Genomic DNA, 20,506 nt, shown 5'->3' on the forward strand with positions numbered 1-20,506 from the left:
ATAATAAATATTGGCTCTTTATGATTACGGACGAATGTCTCTTCAAAATTCTTTGTTACCAATTTAGAGGATTCCTTGTTTATAATCAAGATCATTCATATAATAAATCATATTGCAAATTTCATCTTTGCAACATGAACAATTTCAATTGTAAACACGAAATTTCATAAATTGATAACAAAGAATCATGAGGAGTCCTCCTCAGCCAATTGTTAATTCCTATGTATAAATAGGATGCGGATTGTCTGCCCTCCTATTTCGGTGTCTTTCTCATCCCCTCTTATTTTGTGCGATCACGGTTAAGCCACGTCAACATTTTATATTAATTTTTTTTATAGAGATAATAAGACAAAAAACAATAAGAATATAAAATGTTGACGTGGCTTAACTATGACCGGACAAATAGAAGGGGATGGGAAGGGCATCCAAACAGGAGGGCAAACAATCTGCCTCCGTATAAATAAAGTGTATTACTTGACAATGACATGAAAAATAATTAAGAGTAGGTTGTTTGGAAAACAAGTTGTGAGATATTTCTGTTTAGATTTCGGGTCAATGTTTCATTGAGCTTGTCAAGGAATGTTATTCTTTTCTCCTTTTCTTTACTTTTTACCTTTCATTTCTTTTTCTTTTATTAGTAATAGTATATGCAATATTTTTCTTTTTCTTTTCTATTGGAACTATTATTCCCCCTTCAAGTCATTAACTTGAAATTCTAACGAAAAAAAATATGCTCCTGACAAAACAAAAGGGACTAAAAGATGTCATTTTAAAAGGAAAACTCATTATTTAGAATCGAGTATTGAGGTTGACAATTTAGTATCGAGTATTGAGGTTGAAGACCTCTAATCCAACTATTTAAAATTTCACAATCCACAACAAACTGTTTGAGCTTATAATGTCATTTTATTCAATCACCAAAAATAAATGAAAACGTGTAGGAGACGAAAATTTTGTACCAGATTGACTTCTTTATAAACTATTTATTATTATTATTGTTGTTGTTTTGTTGTTTTGAGTAGAATGATAGCATTAGTGAGATGAATACTTAATTATTAGGATGAAGAAAATTAGTAATGATCAAATATGTACTAGAATGAATAAACATGATTGTTTTTTTTTTTTTAAACATCATATGCAACTATTTAGTATTGAGCTTATAGTGACCTCTTACTCATTTTTCCATATTAGAATGGAATGACGTCAAAAGTTTGGTGTACAGTAAATGTTTTATGCTATAAGGTTGCAATTCATAAGTAATTGTATATTTTATGATACAAAAAATATACATATAATATGATTATACAAGTCCCAAAATACAACCCCACAGTCACCCATCAATATATACAATAATAATTTGAAAGAAAATAAATAAAACCCATAACGTGAATAAACTTACATGATAAAAAACAAAAAACCAAACATAAAAATCTTTGCTAAGCTTTCTATCATGTTATTCTCATGTACTCAAAATTATTAATTATTAGTGAAATGTCGGAACTTTTCATAAGCACTTCTACGAGAAGGGCTCCTATGCACTTATGCTCGAATATAAAAATTGTATTAGTGAATGTTTAAGTGTTTCTCCGTAAAAGTGTATTTACGACTTAATAATACTTTTGATTTTTTTGTATCAAACATAATCACAAGCCCTTCTAGTAGTCAAAATAGAGAAGAGCTTGGCTATTTAAGATTAAGATAAGTTCATCCTAAAAATATTTTGTAGCTTATTCACATAACTTCGTTAGTTCATTCTTATGATTGAATGTTTATATTATAAAATACTCTGTAAAGATTATTTCTGTAAAAGATAAATTAAAATTAAGATCATTTAGTCAATTAATTATAGCAAATAGATAGACGGTTCATAATACTTTTATCAAATTCGTTCATCCGTTTTTTTATACAATTTGATGACTAAACAATCTTAATTTTAGTTGATTTTTTTTTACTGATTTTTATATTAATGATCTTTAATATGAACAATTTCGAATCTAAACACGAGGTTTTTATTTTTATTTATAACAAACGATATTATCTACACTAAGAGAGAGGGGTGGGGCTTAGCCTCAAATGAGCTAGCAATAATGCGGTTCAAATTCGAACGTAAGACCTCTCACTTACATATGAAAATGAATACTATTAGACCATAATACTAAGTGAGAGGTCACCAGGTATTGTAAGTAGTAACTTTTCCTCAGTCCTTGAGGAACAAGTCTTTCTCATCAAAGTAAGGTTTCTTACTTTTCCAAAAACGAGCCCCAAATCAGGCCAACAATAATTCTGGTTATATTCACACCAAGAGAAGAACAAAGATCGTGAGAGTAGTGCTTCCCCACTATTTATTTAATTTTATTTAAATAATATTGCGCGTGTTATTCGGTTGCATCTTAACAAACACCCTCTCTCTGTCTCTCTCAATAGTCAAGGCTCTTCCTTTTCTTCCTGCCTCAATTTGTTTGACAAGTCGACGTTGTCATGATTGGTGAATGGAAATCACCCAATCCGAATCCCCATGCTGATACTTCTGCTGCTTGTTTCTTCTGGGTGCCTGTGATCAATCACTCATTCATCCATCATCCTGCTTTCTGCAACACATTTTCTGTCCCCTGTAAAAAGTAAATACCAGAAAACAGAGCTCAGCATTCATTTTTCGTCAACGAAAACAAGAGCCAAGGACGAAAAGAAAGAACAGAAATCAGGTTGTTGCAGGATTTCTGTTTCTGGGTTGTCTCCGTTTTCATGGAGGATGAAGTCCTCCTCCGTAAGCACGCATTTAATACTCATATTATTATGCTTTTCTTGGTCACTTCTTGATTTTTGTATTTGACCAATATTGTAATTTGTTAATTGGTACTCAACATTTTGATCATAGAAACAGATACTTGTATTGTTTTCTTGTTTTCTTGTGATTTTTCGGGCCATGAGATTATCTCGAATTCATCCTTCTTTGAATTTCTATGCACATATTTTCTGGAAGTTAGGTGTTTCTTCTTGAGCTCTTGAGACAATTCGGAATCTTTATTCTTTCAGCTCTTGCTTGTTATTATTGGGGGAGGGGATTCCGAAGCGAGTCCTCGAGTTCAAGAGTATATACTCTTAACTGCTTGACCTACAAACCCTTGTAAATTTTAGTTCAATCATGATTACCCTAGCAGAAGGTAACAATTATTAGGTAATTAGGACAATGGTTTTAATTTCTATGCAGATCGCTTGGTTACAAGTACTGAATTTTTTTTTCTTTCTGAAAATGGCACACATGTTTACTTCTTTATCCAGCCATCTTTGTTATTTTGACATGTTTTTGTGCACTTCTTCGTTCCATTCTCTTCGCAGGTAACTTTACGTGCAGATCTGAGAAGCGGGAAATTGTGTTTTTGTAGCATTCTCCCGGCAGCTTCTCTGCTGTGTATACTGTTTCTCATAGTGAGTGCATACATATCATCAGATTACAGAGAGGTATGTGAATGCCATTTTTTTTTCCCGACTCCATTCTGTATTGTTGTGTTAACTCCAATATCTAGCTTACAAAATTATCACTTTTACTGACCTGAAAAATTTTGGGTCATGTTGCACAGAATTCATCATCGTTTTGGAGAGTCACAAACAATTTGCAGAATCTAAAGTACAAATGCATGGTTTGTTTATCGTCCCACACAGGTCTCATACATCTTTCCTATCAGATGAGTTGTTGAGATTTATTACTTTATAGTATTTTTATTGGTTTTAGAATCAGAAAAAGCCTTATGGAAGTGAGCCACTGCCTCGAGGCATTGTTGCCAAGACTTCTGATCTGGAAATGCGGCCGTTATGGAGTGCTAAAAAGGTAAGGTTTTCAGAATGATGAATGGAAGCTACTGAACTATTCAACTGATTGTGTAACATTGCATTCCTCCAAGTGACAGTGCTTCAGGTTTATCTAAATTTCGACTCTTACACTGTTTGACCAGAAGCCTTCAGTTAACTTGTTGAAGAAGAAAGATGCAAATTCCTCAACTAGTTTATTTGCCATGGCTGTCGGGATAAAGCAAAAGGATCTTGTTAGTAAAATGGTCAAAAAGGTATATCCTGTTAAACAATGCTCACAAAGGTAGTCCATACTAAGTACCGATAATTCTTTTTCATTGTTCATAGCTGCATAAGTAACCGATTTTCACTCGCTAATCCATGTTGCAGTTCCTGTCTAGTGGTTTCGTTGTGATGCTCTTCCATTATGATGGCATCGTCGATGAGTGGAAGGAATTTCAATGGAGTGATCAAGTTATTCATGTATCTGCAGTCAGTCAAACTAAATGGTCCTACTCTTTATCTTTGCATGCCTAATATCAATTTCGTCAAAGCTTCAGTATTGAAATTTGTTTTTCTGGTTGATGCCTAGGTGGTTTGCAAAGCGTTTCTTGCATCCTGACATAGTTGCCGAATATAGTTACATTTTCCTCTGGGATGAGGACCTCGGAGTTGACTATTTCCAGCCCCAACGGTATACACATTGTGGGGCTGGCTGCATCTCTTTTCACAAACTTATACATTATACCGACTGGTTATTAATCCCATTCTGTCAACTTGTTGTTTAATACTACTTTTAGGTACATATCCATTGTTCAAAAGGAAGGGCTTGAGATATCACAACCTGCACTGGATTATTCAAAATCAGAGGTGCATCATCAAATTACTACGCGTTTGAGAGGATCGGTAGCACACAGGTCTCTTACACTGTTAAATGATGAACTCCCTTGGGAAATATTGTTGAATTTAACATTATTCTACGTTTTGCAATGTTAAAATTGCTTTAGTAAGTTGATGCTGGTTAATTTCAAGCACCCATAATTTCAAACAACTTGATATAATTCATGTTGTATCTGCAGAAGGACTTACAAGTCAAGTAACAATGGGAAAGGTTGTTATGAGAGCAGTAGAGCTCCTCCTTGCACCGGGTAAAAACTGTGGTTTCCATACGATTGTTTAGTGTAGTTGCAGAAGTACACCATCCACTAATTAAAATGAAAATGTGCAATGCATTTGCTGCAGGTGGATAGAAGTGATGGCTCCTGTTTTCTCTCGAGCTGCCTGGCGTTGTGTTTGGTATATGATCCAGGTACGTGTGTTAACTTCTTTTGTCTGGGCCCCTGGAACTCAACTCAAATAGCTGGTTTTCTCTTCGCATAGAGTCAACGACGGCTTAGATTGCACCGGATTGATTATGTTAATTGCAGAATAACTTGATTCATGCTTGGGGACTAGATATGCAGATTGGTTATTGTGCACAGGCAAGTTCTCATGCTTTGCAAAAAGAACAGACCTGCATTCTTTCTTGTTTGATTTTGAATGTATATATAATGTTGCAATAGGGAGATCGAACTAAAAAAGTTGGAGTTGTGGATGCCGAGTACATAATCCATCACGGCCGCCCTACATTGGGAGGAGCCTCAGATGATCAAAATAATCAGGTGACGAAAGATAAAATTCATAACATTGTATTGCTGCAATCGCATTCTTTACATTTTTATAATGTTTTGGTAATTGCATTGGCAGGGATCATCATCATCATCCTCAAAATCTACAGGAAACGACCACAGAGTTGATGTAAGTCTCTTGACAGTCGACGCGGCAATATTGTCTTTAATATATAGTCTTCATCAGATTGATTAATCTGTTTTCTTTTGTTCTTGTTGTAATGTTGCAGGTGAGGCGGGAATCGTTCAATCAAATGAAAGTGTTCAGAAGGAAATGGGAACGAGCCGTCGGGAACGATAAATGTTGGATTGATCCCTACAAGTAGCCACAAATTAATTAGTGCTTGAGCGCTCCTATATATATGAATATCGTCATCCATCGTCCTTTATTTGGAGGAAGCTCCGAGCAGTTGGTGTAAAATTTGGAGATCTTCATACCTAACATTACTTCTGCATAAGACTTGAGAGGCAGTGACACACCCCGTCCCCAAGGAGGGTATGCTGGCCGTCACGTGAGAGTGACGTAACCATTTACACAGTTCGGAAGCTTTAAAAAAAAAACAATTACTAAGATGAAACACCCGAGGGTGAGTCCTACATTTGTGAATTCTGTCAGAACACCGTTGGATTCCTCATGGCCACCAAAGCTCTGCTATCTAGAACCTGGAGGGGCGCAAAACAAAATTGAGTGGGTCAGTAAAACAAGTTTTTCGAAAACCTTACATTTAAAACATTTCTAACCCCTCGCCGTAAAACCTGTATACTTTCCCAGAAATTTATTATAAAAACATAAATATATAAATCATCAAAACTCCGCTCACCATCTATCAACATAACATTTCAGAAAGAATATGCCATGCCATGCCAAAATATAATATGAATGCATCAATATAAATCAGGTGAAATAATAAATCAACTGGAGACCCTACCGTGGTCCTGTACGGCTGATTCTATAGCTCAATATCCCATCCAGCCGGAGTCACCAATTGTGACCTATACGGCCATGCCGGAGTCACCAACTGTGACCTGTACGACACTACACTGCACATAAGTCGGAACTATCTATAGTAGTCTGTACGACTAAGATGGTGAAATAATACGCTCTAGTGCTTCTCTCATCAATCATCTGTGCACATAATCTAAGGTCACCTACCAGTCGGAACCCCTCTAATGGTCTGTACGACTGGCATGTCGGAACCACCTCTAGTGGTCTGTACGACATCCATCTACTTGGATCCAAGGCGAGCGTGCGGTGTGGTGAATAATATAAGCACTAACACCTAGGGTGCAGGTTATGAGCTTCCAATGCAATTCACATAAAATAAATCCTATGAATAATGTAAAAACTCACCTGTGCGTCCACAGCGTCAATTCACATATATATGCATCAATTATCAATTCGTATAACTCATATCATTCATATCATTCATATTATGCATGCATGGCATTTTTGAAACATATTTTCATATAATTGCATTTTTTGGGAAAAACAGTAGTATATAGGTAATACGAAAACAAAACTGCCCACTCACCTGGAGTTCGCCCTACAACTCCCTAGCACAATACGTCAAGGCGTCATGACGATCGGCGCCTAAAACAATAATCAAATACAATCTTAGAAATCATATCGATAGAATATAACTTATATAAAACACGTCACTACGCAGTTCGATCCGGAAGATCTGCAACTCAGATTTCAAATCCATAACTTCCAGAGGTCCACAATATACCTCTAGGACAACTTCCTAAAATTTCATTACCATCCAACGGTCGGATCTCCGTCAATTTCCAAAACTAAGTGACGGTTAACATTCTATTTTATGAACTTACAACTCCAATTCCGGAAGATCCGTAACTCGGATTCCCAATCCGTAAGTTCCTATAATCCTCAAATATTACGTATTACAACGTATCAAAGTTTGGTGACGATCCAACGGTGGGATCGTAAATTCACATTTTCTCCTAACCACGAATCGTAACCAACTTAGGTTCAATTACTCAATTTACGTCCATCAATTATCAAAACTGAACCTAGAACCTTAAACACATGCTAAGAATGACATTGGCGGGCCATTGGCCACGCGCCGCCGCACGGGCCGCCGCGGTGAATACTATATAAACGTTATTTAAAGCATATAATCAACAATTCTCAAAAACTTCTCATACGGTGCTTAATTTGGGTATATGAATATACCACAGTGACCTACTCGACGTCACGAACGTCGACAAATTTTTAGGATTAATTTTGGGCTTGTCACGCGCCAAGGACAGGCACGGGTACATGCGCGCCCACGCGCGTCTTCTTTCTGCGAGCTCGCCGGACTGAACTTTCCGGTGGCCGGAAAACTGGGCAATTTTCAATTGCCTTGTTCTCCCACGTTTCTCAACCATTTTCTTCGAACTTTACATCAATTTGAAGCCCTAAACATGTAGTTTCACGATAGACTAGTTTCAAGGTCTAAAAATCACGAAATCTCACCGGAAAAATTCCAAGAAAACCGGCCAAAGTTGAACCCAGTGATCCGACGTCCAAAACCTTCAAATGAAGCACTCCGAGCTTCCTTGGGACCTCACTAAGCTCACTACAAGCTTAGAATTCCCTGAAAATCGACATATTACGATTGCATGAATAGTGACATAAAATGGAGGTTCGGGTTTCACGTGATCTCGAAGGTTTCACTTCCTAAAACCAACACCAATCGACTCAGGAGCTTGAAAGGATGAAGATTCATACCTTTTTGGCGTCGATCCGAGGAAGTTCGAGGGTTTTGGGCTTCGTCCGTACGTTCGAGGGTGAGAGAGAGAGAGAGTGAGAGTCGTGAGGGAGGAGAGAGAGAGGGTACGGGAAAGAGAGAGAAAGAGGTTTGACATGTGTGGTTCATCCAAAGTCATCACCATCCATTTTATTTAACTCCCTAACCACAAAAATACATGTAACTTTTAATCCAATAGTTTAGGAAGTATTTACTTAGTCCAAATAACAAGCCACACACACATACCTTAATACCCGTCAAGGGTAATTCCGTCATTTCACATTCCCGTCAAAAGTACCTCTGGGACGGGCTGTGACAGGCAGGCCAAAGCAAGGTTGTATTGCCTTTTTTCTTTTTACACAGTTGAAATGTATATGCGAACACAGAAATCAACTCCAGTTTTATACTTGTGAGAGGCTGCTGCTGCTGTAAATCTGTAAATTCAACTTTTTTTTGTGTTGGGATGCTTCGTCGGCCGGCCACCTGTTCATTGCTGACAACTCCCCTTGATGCTGATGATCTTGCCGGCTGATAATACTGCTGCCGTCCGATTGAGCTTTCAACGTTCTTGTAAAGCTCAGCTTACACTCTGGAACAACATGTGCGCGATCGACATGGCTCGCGAGTTGGACAGTCGATTCCCTAGAGATGGCATGTGATTCATTTGAAAGTTCCTTTGGTCATGAGCTACACTACGACTAGTACCACTCACTAGTTCTGAGTCTACCGAATGCAATGAGATAGATACGAGAGAAAATACACACCATCAAACATGATATTTCTCTCTTTTCCTTTTGAAAAAGCCATGTATTGTAACGTTGTATTTTCATCCAAAAAAAAGAAGGGTCCAAATTAAAGTGCAATGAAGCGAACATATTGCCCTAACCAATTGGACTACCGCTCATGACCTTGGTTGGACCAGTGACCAGCAAGGTGGGGAAGTTGAGAAGAAAATAAGGGCATACATGATGGAAGCGCCCACCATTTGATGGTCATATGTCCTTTGAGCAGCACATGGCTTGTTGGCATATAACTACGTCATCGCAATATTCACAAAGGTCAACGAGATTCCCTTTTTTTCCGCCAAAACACTCTTGTAAAGACACCAAAGTCAGATCATGTGGCTCCCAACCCAGAGAAGCTCTTCATTCTGTTTTTCCCTTCCTATTTGAAGGATTATGGTTAAGCCATGTCAACATCTTATATTAAATTTTTATAAAAAGAGAAAAACAAAATAAAGAGTGTGGAAGGAGGAGGGGATGGAATGGAAGAGGATGGATGAGGATGGAAAGAGGAAGGAAGAGAATCCTAGTCCCCAAACCCACCCCACTTACTGCTCACTGCCCGTGCCTATATAGGACTCTTTTGATTCTACAGACCATGTACTGTCATATATTTTAAAATTCCTGCATGACAATGAATATTTGGCTTGAGATACCGTTACAGACTTGCAATATCTATCATCCCGTTGATGTAAGCTACAAACCATAAACATAAAGTTTTGGTCGACTGAGAATTTGAGACTTGCATTTTCACTCAACGATCTACAAGAGGGTATAAAAAAAAATAAAAAATTCCAAGCAATAAAAGTGATGCAAATAATATCCATCCAAGAATTGTAAACCACCACCATCTCAACATCATTGAAGCAAAACTTGGTGGCTATGGCTTAACTGCACCCCCCCCACCCCCACCCAACCAAGCTTCTAGCTACATGCATTAATATCCATCACACTCACACATCCCACCTACTGTTCAATTAAAATCTAATCTACTTAATTCTCCAATCTCCACCACCTGCATCCTGCACTATGCAATCTCCTATCTGTTTGAGGTAACTGAAAAGCCATAGCTAAGCAAGGAGAAGTCTCTCTCTCTCTCTCTCTCTCTCTCACTCTCTCTAAGGTATTCTATATACCCAATGAAATGCTTGAAATTGCAGAGAAAAGCAACAATATATAGTAGATCAAACCATTCACTTTCTCTAAACATCAAGTGGAAAACCAGTAAGCATTGAGTGAAAGCAGAACAAGAAAACATTAGTAGCAACCAGTTTCATTGGAAAACATGAACTAAAACTCATCACAAATTAATAAAATATCAGCACAAGACTAAAATAATAGAACATAGAAGTTGAATCTTAATCCTTGTCATAGAGCAGCTCTACTGACCACTTTTGGAAAAGTCAATAAAATATCATTAAGAACCCCAAATAGCTGCATTAACAAGGACAATGTTCCCTAAAATCCTCACAACTATGCTAATCCTATCTCCAGGCACTGCTTATTGCAGCCAAAACAAAAAGAAAAACAAAAAAATAAACATTGGAAAATTATCCCACTAGATATAGAAATAAGCTAACCTGGAAATATACTAAATTTCATAACTTATAAACAAACAAATCAAGAACAGATATTCTTTTTTGCCATCCAGACTCCCAACAAAATCAAACATTACCCCTAATTCAACAATTTAATTATAAAATATAGAGAGGAAGAGTTAGATGTGGCATCCAAAGCAATTACAGGTCTTGGGTGTGAAAGAACAGAAACCAAAAGGCCTGTTTGGAATGTTGCAATTGATGGCATAGCAACAAGGAGAAGGCAAGCAAAGACCTTTGGCACCTCCACAACAAGTACACAATGCACAAATCCGAAAGCTCCCCAACTTCCTTCTGGTCTCATTCATCACCAAAGTCTTCATCTTTTCAGCTCCAATCAGTGGCACAAGTGGCTCCACAGCTGCAGACCCATTGGCCTTAAAAGTTCAAAACAAACAAACATGCACTTCAATTCACAGAAAACCCAGAAAAAATCATCACCCATTTGACAAGAAAATGTAAAGGCATCTATGAAATTGAAAGGAAAGTTGGGATCTTTGAAGAGTAACACTCACATGGGTTAAGCTTGCTGCTTCAGTAGTGAAGATAGCAGTAAACAAAAAGAGCAGCAGTAGGAGGAGAGAGAAGGTGACCCCATGAGCATGAGCAGGCATCATGAATTGTTTCTTGAGATGGGTGCACTACTTTGGTTTGTGCTTTTGAGACTTTGAGTGGCAAAAGGTGATGGGAACTTAAGAAAAAATAGAGTGTGAGCTGGGAAGTGGGAAGTGGGTCTTTGATCTTTTTTTCTTAAGAGGCCTTTGATTTGGATTTGGTGGATCATAAATGTTATAGTAAAAAGGGTTTTTAATGGTTATTTGGTTTGAGCTGGTTGATTAGGTGGAGAGCTAAATTGGGTTGGGCGCGAGGAATTTTGGAAAATCAAATGTAAAGAAAAAGACTAGAAAGGGTGTGTGCTGTGAGAGTTAGGTTTGGGAGAAATTGGGAGAAAGGGGGAGGATTTTTTGCGATGACGGCTCTTATCTTAATGTGTAACTTGAATGTGCATGTCTTTGTCCAATACAACTATTATGGTGGTGGCCACACCCAACCCGTTTCCATAGGTGTGAATGTTTACATGTGGAGCAAGTTTTCATACCTCCTAGGGATGATACATTTAATCGTTGAATTTGTGGGAATTTAATAAATCGAAATTTTAAGAATGGTTTTACATATAGTTATGAAGATAAGGGTACCATAGTTATAACTGTCGTTAAATTTGTCACATTAAGATATGTTTTCTAATTTATATGCATTAATATACTTAATTATTTTTTTGTCAAATTTTATTCTCCGATCATAGTTTTTGGCATTGGATGTTGATGTTTTATGGTTAGATTCCTAATTATATAGTATTTTATTTTAATTATAGTTTTTCTTTATATTGTGTTGATCTCATGTGATTAAAATAGTTTCTTTATTAGTTATGAGAAAATATAATAAAATTATTGATAAAATAAAATAACCTGTTAACCGATAAGGAATTCGTTACTCATCTTAAATGATTATGGCCCGTATAGAATAACCCAGTCGCTAATTTGATGGCTAGGGATTTGGATCATTTTTATGATTATGGAGATATTATGACACATCTGTTTTGGACTGAATTGTTGTCATCCCTACTTACATGCAACATGATGTTACTGCGACAATCTTTCATCAAATTATATGACAATTGGTGATAAATTTAAAATACCTTGAAAAGTGTAATTATTTTACTGCGGTTCAAGTCATTCGCCTTCTTTGGACCAAGAGTATCTCCTTATCCTCATTGTATAACAATGATGGGATGACAATTTAACCCCACAAATCCGATTCCCGCAAATAATCGATCCGAATGATTCGATTTCAAAGATTAAATTTTAAATATTTTACGGTTATGAATAATCATAGGTTAAATATTAAAAATCCCACTGGGTTTGGCCTGGCCTGACCTAGTTGATGAAGGTTGTAGCTTTTTTTGTATTGGTAGATGACACCACCACGACATTATTGCTTGGATATGTGCAAAAAATAAAAATTGTATTTGAGCACATGTGCTATATGCTAGTTATCTACGAAGTAATAATAATCATATGAGAATTGTATGTTTGGGGAAAAAAATGCAGGTATGGGACAGATATTGTATGACATTTTTTGCTAAGAAACCGTGTGACATTTGATATAACAAAACAATGAGTATCACTCGTGATTTTTAGTTGGTTTTGTAAATTCGGACATAAATTATCGTTAAACATATTTATTTTTACCTTTGCCTCACTTTAAAGTTTTGAAAATTAATGTAAGACTTTCCGTTGATATTCTCGATGGTGGAATCTAATTTAGCAATATTTTGGGCCTCACTACTTTATATTTAGTTTTCGGCTTGAATATTTTACTAAATATACAGTTGTTGCTATATAAATTGAAAAACCGCTTTCAAATACTTTATAAAGTTTTCCTACTGCACATGGAAAATATTTCGTGAAAATTAAAAGTTTGGATTTTTCACCAAAAACGTGGGTAAACACTCACTATTTGTAGCCAATTTTGCAAATTCATACGGAAATCATTGTTGAATATATTTGTTTTCTTCTTCGCATCACCGTGAAGTTTTAAAAATTAATATAAGACTTTCCGTTGAGGTTCTTAAGGGTGGACCGGAACCCCATTTTGGCAATGTTTTGTGTCTTACTACTATATTTTTCATTTTTTTTAGTTTTTGGCTTAAATATTATATCAAGAATACATTTTGCTCAATAAATGGTAAAGCAGCTTCCAAATGCCTTAAAAAGTTTTCTTGATGCTCACCAAAAATAATTCGTGCAAATAAAGAGTTTGCATTTTTTACAAAAAAAATGTGTTAACACTTACTGTTTGTAGTCGGTTTTACAAATTTGTACATAAATCCGCATTGAATATGTTTGTTTTCTCCTTCGTCTCACCATGCAATTTTGAAATAAGTGGAAGACTTTTCGTTGATATTCTTGAGGGTTGAACCCCATTTTGGCACTATTTTGGGCCTCACTACTATAATTTTCACTTACTTTTTTCAATTTTCGGCTTCAATATTATACTAAATATACATTTTTGGCTCAATAAATCGAAAAAAAAAACACTTTCAAATGCCTTATAAATTTTTCCTTGATGTTCACAAAAAATATTGTGCCAAAATAAAAAAAACAATATATCATTTTCACAAAAAACATGGGTGCCTATTTTGGCAATGCTTTGGGGCTCACTACTATATTTTGTTAGCTTAAGGGTTGGTTTGGTATTGTTGTGTTTTGAAAAAAAAGCTGCTTCTGCTATGCTGTGAGAATAAGCGGATGTGAAATAAAGCTGTAGAGTGTTTGGTAAACTTTTTTGTAAAAATGCTTTTGAAAAAAAAAACAGTATTATAGTGTTTGGTAAACTTTTATGTAAAATAGACGTGAAAAAAAAACCGGTTTTTCAAAGTTGGGTTTTGCAGCTTCTTGTTTTTGGCTATTTTTCACCCAAAACTGTGAAAAAAAGCTGAAGTTAAATGTTTACCAAACACAAAAAAACTCCCAGCTTTTTTTATACCAGTTTTTTTTCAGAATCACCTCAGTACCAAGCCAGGCCTAAATATTCTACTAAATGTACATGTGCTGCTTAATAAATTGTAAAACCACTTTCAAATGCCTTATAAACTTTTCCTTGTGCTCACAGAAAAAATTTCGTGAAAGTAAAAAATTGCATTTTCCCCAAAAAAATGGGTTAACACCCACAATTTTCTAATCGATTTTAAGAACTTTTACCATATTTGTTATAAGCCCAAGTTAAAGTCATTCTATAAGTTTTCATTATTTTTTTATTTTCAACTTTAAAAATCAACGAAAAATAGTTTCGGGTGTTAATAAATGATAAAATCACATGCAAAGGTCTTGCAAAATTTTCGTTATAACCCACGCAAAATATTTCCTAAAACTAAAAATTTCAATTTTTGTTCACAAAAATTGAGTTATAACCCACATTTTCCAATCAATTTTGAAAACTTTTACAAGATTCATTAAAAGCCAAAATTTAAGTCACTCTAGTCGCACCACATGTTTTCTAAAATTAATTTAGGACATTCCAAAGATTTTCGACACCTACAAATCTCTTTGGGTCGCTATTAGTTTATATTATTTTTCTATCTTTCAACTTTGAAAATCAATGAAAAATAGTTTCAAGAGCTAATAAGGGATAAAATAACATGCAAAGGTGTTAAAACATTTTCGTCAATACCCACGCAAAATATTTCCTAAAACTAGAAATTTCAATTTTTTCACAAAAACTATGAGATATAACCCACGTGTACCAAATCGATTTTGAGAACTTTTACAAGATTCATTAAAAGTCAAAATTTGAGTCACTCTAGTTGCACCACATGTTTTCTACAATTAATTTAGGACATTCCAAAGATTTTCGACACCTACAAATCTCGGGGGCTTCTCTATTTGTTTATATTATTTTTCTATTTTTTCAACTTTAAAAATCAATAAAAAATAGTTCCGAGACCTAATAAACGGTAGGATCACATCCAAAGGTCTTGCAACATTTTCATTAATTCCCAAGCAAAATGTTTCCTAAAACCAAAAATTTCAATTTTTTTTACAAAAATTATGAGTTCTAACCCACGTTTTACAATCCATTTTGAGAACTTTAACAAGATTCAATATAACCCAAAATTTAAGTCATTCTAGTCGGACCACACATTTAATTAATTTAATTAAGGACATTCCCAAGATTTTCGTCACCTACAAATCTTTTTGGGAGCCTCCTACTAGTTTATATTATTTTTTCTATTTTTTAATTTTAAATATCAATAAAAAATAGTTTCGGGACCTAATAAACGTTAGGATCACATCTAAAGGTCTTGCAACATTTTCCTTAACTCCTGCGGAAAATACTTCCCTAAAGTCATGCTTGACAAGTGCAAAAAGATGTGATCTCCACGCATGCAAAAGGAGGCAGGCTCGATGCATGCAAAACGAGACAAAATGCATGCAAGCAAAACGAGACGAACCCGAACTCACATAAAACAAGGCAGGCTCCGCTCACAACTTTTAGCGCACAAAACAAGGCGGCCTCAATGCACGAAAGAATGCGGCAAGCAAAACAAGATGCACTACGCACACACTAAACGAGACAAACACGGCGCACAAAAAATAAAACAAGCTCTGTTCACAAAAAACGAGATGAACTTTTGTCACGCTAAACGAGACGGTCTCGGCGCACAAAAAAAAACAAGGGAACTTTAACGAAAAGCTCCCGATATTGTTCACTTTAACGAAAAACCACATTTTTACACTAAAAAGTCAATCCTGGTACTATTCACTTTACCCTTTATTTTGTCCTTATCATTAAAACTCAAAGTTTTCAAGTCATTTTCATTAGTTTCCTACAAAACAACTCAGCAAAATAAGACACTTCGCGCCAGCAAATCGGGGCGGGCTCCACTTGAAGAAAACGAGATGGAATTCTACGCACACGAAACGAGGCAGGCTCGGCGAAAGGAAAACGCTCTTTTTAGTCGGTTTTCCTCCGCCATATCTGTCGTTAAGTTAAGCCAGTGTCGGACATTTCGGGATTTGGGACAAGACAATGTTTGCAGATGTTTATACGGTGCAATGCAGCAATGTGAAATTCACAAGGTTGAATCTATCAGATAAATGCATCTTCAGGACAATTCTCTGTAAATTTCCAGCAATTGGAAATCAATTTACAGATATCAACTTGCAGATATCCCTCAAAAGATTGTTAACGTAAATGGTTCGTTTTCGAGCCGCTTTTCACTCCTCTCTGTCAATGTTGTTATCTTCTGCACTAGGCATCTGTCTAGGCTCCGACAATGAAACTCTCCTGGGATTTGCTGATCCTGCTTCAACTAGTCCTGATGATGCTAAATTTAATGAAGCCGCCCCCGACGTCGAACCCAACAAACGCCGGGCTGGGGCATCAGCCGAAGATGACGCAGACAGACCATAAGTGAAGATGCCCATAGGGTGGTCAAACTTGCAACTTGGTCCAAACTTACAGATACCGTAACGAGAATAGAAGATGCACATAGGTTCTCCCTGTTAAAAAGTGTACCAGATTCATCGTGTAAAATATCAACATCAAAGCTTGAAAGATAAACAAGCGCACGCAACTATTTTCGAAACAATAGCTCAAGCTTATAACCGAACTCCAACAGTAAAAGCAACTCACCGGTCGTAAAGGAAGGCCTATTGGACTCAAAACACAGTCTGGAGCAGGAATTAACCTCTCCATAGGATGATGGAACCTACAGACCGCACCAAACTTACAATCCCCGGTTTTCATATAGAACTGGCACTCAGGCTGGCCAGGTCTCTCGGGAAATACATTTTCCCTCTGCAATGCATAGAACCCTACAGGGATGGAACCGGAACGGTATGGAGAAAAGCCCCCTTGAGATCCTGAATTTTCTGGTTCACCTTGGCGTGAAGTTCCATACATCTGACTGTTTCCCGCTGTTTGTTGCTGACTCTCTGCAGATGAAACGGAGCCAAGCTGGCCCTGCAAAAATTGCCAACAAATAAGCGTATTGATTCTTCTCGGGGAACCATAGCGCAAGTATACTAGTGAACTTAAACTCAAAAGCTGCTGCATTAGAGCTTTTCTGATGGAGTGCAACAAAAGAAATTGCAAACCATTCGATTTTCATCTTGTTTTCTTCTCATAAGACAAATTTTCAAACTATTATTCTGAAACTTTAATCACAAATTAGATGACACAACAAGATCATCAGTTTTAAACACACATGCATATAACTCCGATTAAATTGATTTTGAGACAAACAATAATTAGTTGCACATTATAAGGTAAAACAATCGCATCACAGCATTCCGCACAGAGAGGTACAGTTAAGCTTACACTGTATGCGTTCCATCCAGGGACTGATACCACTCCCTGAGGAACAATGAGAGGAGCGTAATTTGATGGAGCTTGCCAGCGTGGACTGGGAATAAAAGATGCTCTCGACCAATTTGTAACTCCTCCTGCATACGACTGCTGGCCAGGAGTAGTTGGAGATTGGACAGTAGGATATACAGGAGAGCCACGCACTGAAACCATCATGTTAGTAGGTTGGGGATGGTGGAATTTACAAGTGCCTCCGAACTTGCATTGTCCAGTTCGTAAATAATAGGCACATTCGATCTCATTCTGCTAAAAGTAAAGAATGAAAAGTTAGGAAATTTATCTTACCAACTAAGATGCACAGAAAGATCTACAAAACAATCTCCAAAGCAGATATGTACAGACATTTACAGATCTACAATATGCCTGAACGAAAACTGTGCAGCATGTATTGTTCAATTTTACAATTATTTCAAATATACAGATAGCATATAAACAACATTTTCTCCAACACATATTCAATTATACAATACAGAAGTGGAATGCTTGGTCCTCCTAAGACGAAATGGTTTTTCCTCTAGCATATGTGTGTTTCTTAAATCATTATTTTGCGTCACATTACTTCTAAAATTTACCACACCAACACAAATGGCATTTGTTTTCGGTCCATTGTCTGTCCATATACCGGAGAAATAAACTACAAAGTAAACATTCAAGTAAAGCAAACAGAATCGAAATGTGCAAAAGAGGTGAATGGCACAATAATGAGATGAAAACAGGAAATCGAACCGGTCGAAGTGGATAGCCTAAGATATTTAAGGCAACTCTTCCAGCGATTCCCGCCTTGTCTCTAGGATGATGAAACTTGCATGTTGCTCCAAACTTGCAGGTTCCTGTCTTCAGGTAGTACTGCAGGGAAGTTTAACAAATATCATTAGTAAGTCAGACCAAAATTTACACAACCAACCTTCCACAGAAATACATGCCTGACATTCTGGTTGTCCAATTCTTTCGGGGAACTCTCCCTTCATCCTTGCAGCGGCAATAGCCTGGCAATAAACAGAATCTTGGTATATAGACATATAATTTCAATCAAAATTTAATGAAATAATTAAACATTAGACACGAATCATACTACCCTTGTGCTAAAAAGTATCAAAGAAAGAAAAATATTACTAAACTAAAAAAAAATGGAGTAAACATGGTGAAACTATACCAGCTTCCGGTTAGGTGGATGATTAAAGCGACAAGTTGCCCCAAATCTACAAAGTCCTGTTCTGATGTAATAAGAGCAATCTGGCTCTCCAGTTCGCTCGGGATAGCCCCCGGCTTCCAATGTTTCACTTGATCTCAAATTCATTGGCCACATTGCATCTGAAATAACATTTCATAAGAAAGTTCATTACATTGTATCATACAAACATATCAAAACTCAAGCGAGAGGCATATTTCCGACGTGTACATTTCATCTGCATTCTGTTCCTACTTGTACACCATAAGAAGACAATTAAGTAAAGAAATTGTGCTTTAAAGCTGCGATTAGATTAACTTCTTCGTCTTATTGTTCTTAGAAGCCAAATCACACAACATTGACATTGCATTTTCTGTTTAAATTGGTTTTGAAATCACGGTTATCGTCGATCCCTCCTTTCGATCTTCATGCTATAACAAATACCGTATTTGAGTTGTCACGGGATAGCGAAAACTTTCATTATCTACAACTCCAAATTCTCCAAATAGCAACCAAATCGCATTCAGAACACGAAACAATTTGAAAACAAACAAGAGGCAACATACTGTAATAATTCAAGAAACGGAAAGAAGCACATGAAAAATGAAAAACATGCGAATTTAAGTCCTGGGAATCGAAATTGACGAAGCTGGATAAGATTGAAAGCATTGATCACATATGGATTGAGGAACTGAAAGGTCAAAAGGGACAATTCGCATCGGCGGAGGCAGCAAACGTGATTGGGAAAACAAGGAAACAATGGCGAAACAAAAGAGAAACAGAAGCAGAGAAAACGACAGTTACTGACAAACAAAGACAAATGTATGTGTGTTATGCAAAAGAGGGAGAAAGACGACCTTGGGTCAAGGCAGGTGACAGTGAGGGAGCGTCGGTGACGGGCGCGGCAGCACGAGACATGGGAATTCCGGCATCGAAGTCCATGGCTCCAGTCGCCGGCGAGAGAGAGACAGTGAGTTAAGTCGTCAGCAGCACCACCAACACCACCGGGCCGTCACTCTAGCAAACCCCACCGGAATTACCATTCATTCACTCCACCCCCTCCGTCGCACCCCACAACTCACCTACCTGTCACTCTACTAAAATCCCCCTCTCAACGATCAGACACACACTATCTCTCTCCTCTCTCTCCCTCTCTCCCCCCCCCTCTCTCTCTCTCTCTCTCTCTCTCTCTCTCTCTATCTAAACCAGGCCACACCCAGACCAAACAAAAAAAAAACAGAGCCAAATTAACAAGAATAACAGCTTTCTAGAGAGAGAAACTTTTACATGGATAGAGAGAAAGTAGTTTTAAGAGAGAGATGATGAGATGGAGAGAGAGAGAGAGAGAGAGAGAGAGAGAGAGAGAGAGAGAGGAGAGAGAGAGCGGTGTGCTCTCCTCTCCACAAACGAGAAGAGGAATAAAAACCAACCATCTCTCAACCAGACAAGCTTTTTTCACCCGCGTTTTGGCAATAAACGGACCAAACCCCACATCCTTTCCCGCCACCCGCGACTGCCTCAACTCCTATACTCGCTCTCTTTGCTCCACGCGTGCTCCTCCTCCCTCACCTTGTCCCTCTGGTTTTAGAGAAATTTGTAGTTGTGAATGGGACATGATAATACACCACTTGTTTTTACGTGATAAAATTTTTTATTTTTTAAATTATTAATTTTTTAACACACATATTCCATCATTTATATAACAACACACAAACTAACAGAGGCTTGGCTGATTTTTGTGGGAGGTGTTAGATCCGCGGAAGACATAATGGGCAAAAGGAAGAGCAGCACTCGATTAGCTCAGATCCGAAACACAAAAGGT

The 20,506-nt window shown here is 37.1% G+C and overlaps 2 protein-coding genes and 1 pseudogene across 6 annotated transcripts; 1 reads left to right on the top strand and 2 right to left on the bottom strand.

Moving 5' to 3' along the window:
* Positions 1 to 2,370: 2,370 nt before the first annotated feature.
* LOC126594540 (uncharacterized) lies at positions 2,371 to 6,267 on the top strand. Of its 4 annotated transcripts, none has more exons than XM_050260899.1 (14): positions 2,371 to 2,764; positions 3,337 to 3,459; positions 3,579 to 3,638; positions 3,731 to 3,826; positions 3,954 to 4,061; positions 4,177 to 4,295; positions 4,379 to 4,480; positions 4,587 to 4,703; positions 4,866 to 4,934; positions 5,029 to 5,095; positions 5,214 to 5,271; positions 5,353 to 5,447; positions 5,533 to 5,583; positions 5,684 to 6,267. In XM_050260899.1, exons 1-14 carry the CDS (start codon positions 2,750 to 2,752, stop codon positions 5,777 to 5,779), a joined length of 1,176 nt encoding a protein of 391 aa, XP_050116856.1. In that variant the 5' UTR covers positions 2,371 to 2,749; the 3' UTR covers positions 5,780 to 6,267. The 4 variants fall into 4 exon arrangements, with proteins under 4 accessions (XP_050116856.1, XP_050116857.1, XP_050116855.1 ...); XM_050260898.1 differs by having other exon boundaries at positions 2,373 to 2,764; positions 3,951 to 4,061; XM_050260900.1 differs by lacking the exon at positions 5,214 to 5,271 and having other exon boundaries at positions 3,951 to 4,061; positions 5,349 to 5,447.
* Positions 6,268 to 10,380: 4,113 nt separating this feature from the next.
* Positions 10,381 to 11,559, bottom strand: LOC126594541 (uncharacterized; annotated as a pseudogene).
* A 4,653-nt stretch (positions 11,560 to 16,212) lies between these two features.
* On the bottom strand, positions 16,213 to 20,116 carry LOC126593751 (zinc finger CCCH domain-containing protein ZFN-like). 2 transcript variants are annotated; one of them, XM_050259866.1, is made up of 7 exons: positions 19,542 to 20,116; positions 18,670 to 18,827; positions 18,440 to 18,502; positions 18,243 to 18,362; positions 17,469 to 17,759; positions 16,782 to 17,111; positions 16,213 to 16,648 (listed from the first exon to the last, which is right to left on the bottom strand). In XM_050259866.1, the coding sequence occupies exons 1-7, from the start codon at positions 19,624 to 19,626 to the stop codon at positions 16,364 to 16,366; spliced, it is 1,332 nt and encodes a 443-aa protein (XP_050115823.1). In that variant the 5' UTR covers positions 19,627 to 20,116; the 3' UTR covers positions 16,213 to 16,363. The 2 variants fall into 2 exon arrangements, with proteins under 2 accessions (XP_050115823.1, XP_050115822.1); XM_050259865.1 differs by having other exon boundaries at positions 17,469 to 17,762.
* Between the last annotated feature and the right edge of the window lie 390 nt (positions 20,117 to 20,506).

This window comes from Malus sylvestris, chromosome 12 (genome assembly GCF_916048215.2).
Source record: "Malus sylvestris chromosome 12, drMalSylv7.2, whole genome shotgun sequence".
Classification (NCBI taxonomy): Eukaryota; Viridiplantae; Streptophyta; class Magnoliopsida; order Rosales; family Rosaceae; genus Malus; species Malus sylvestris.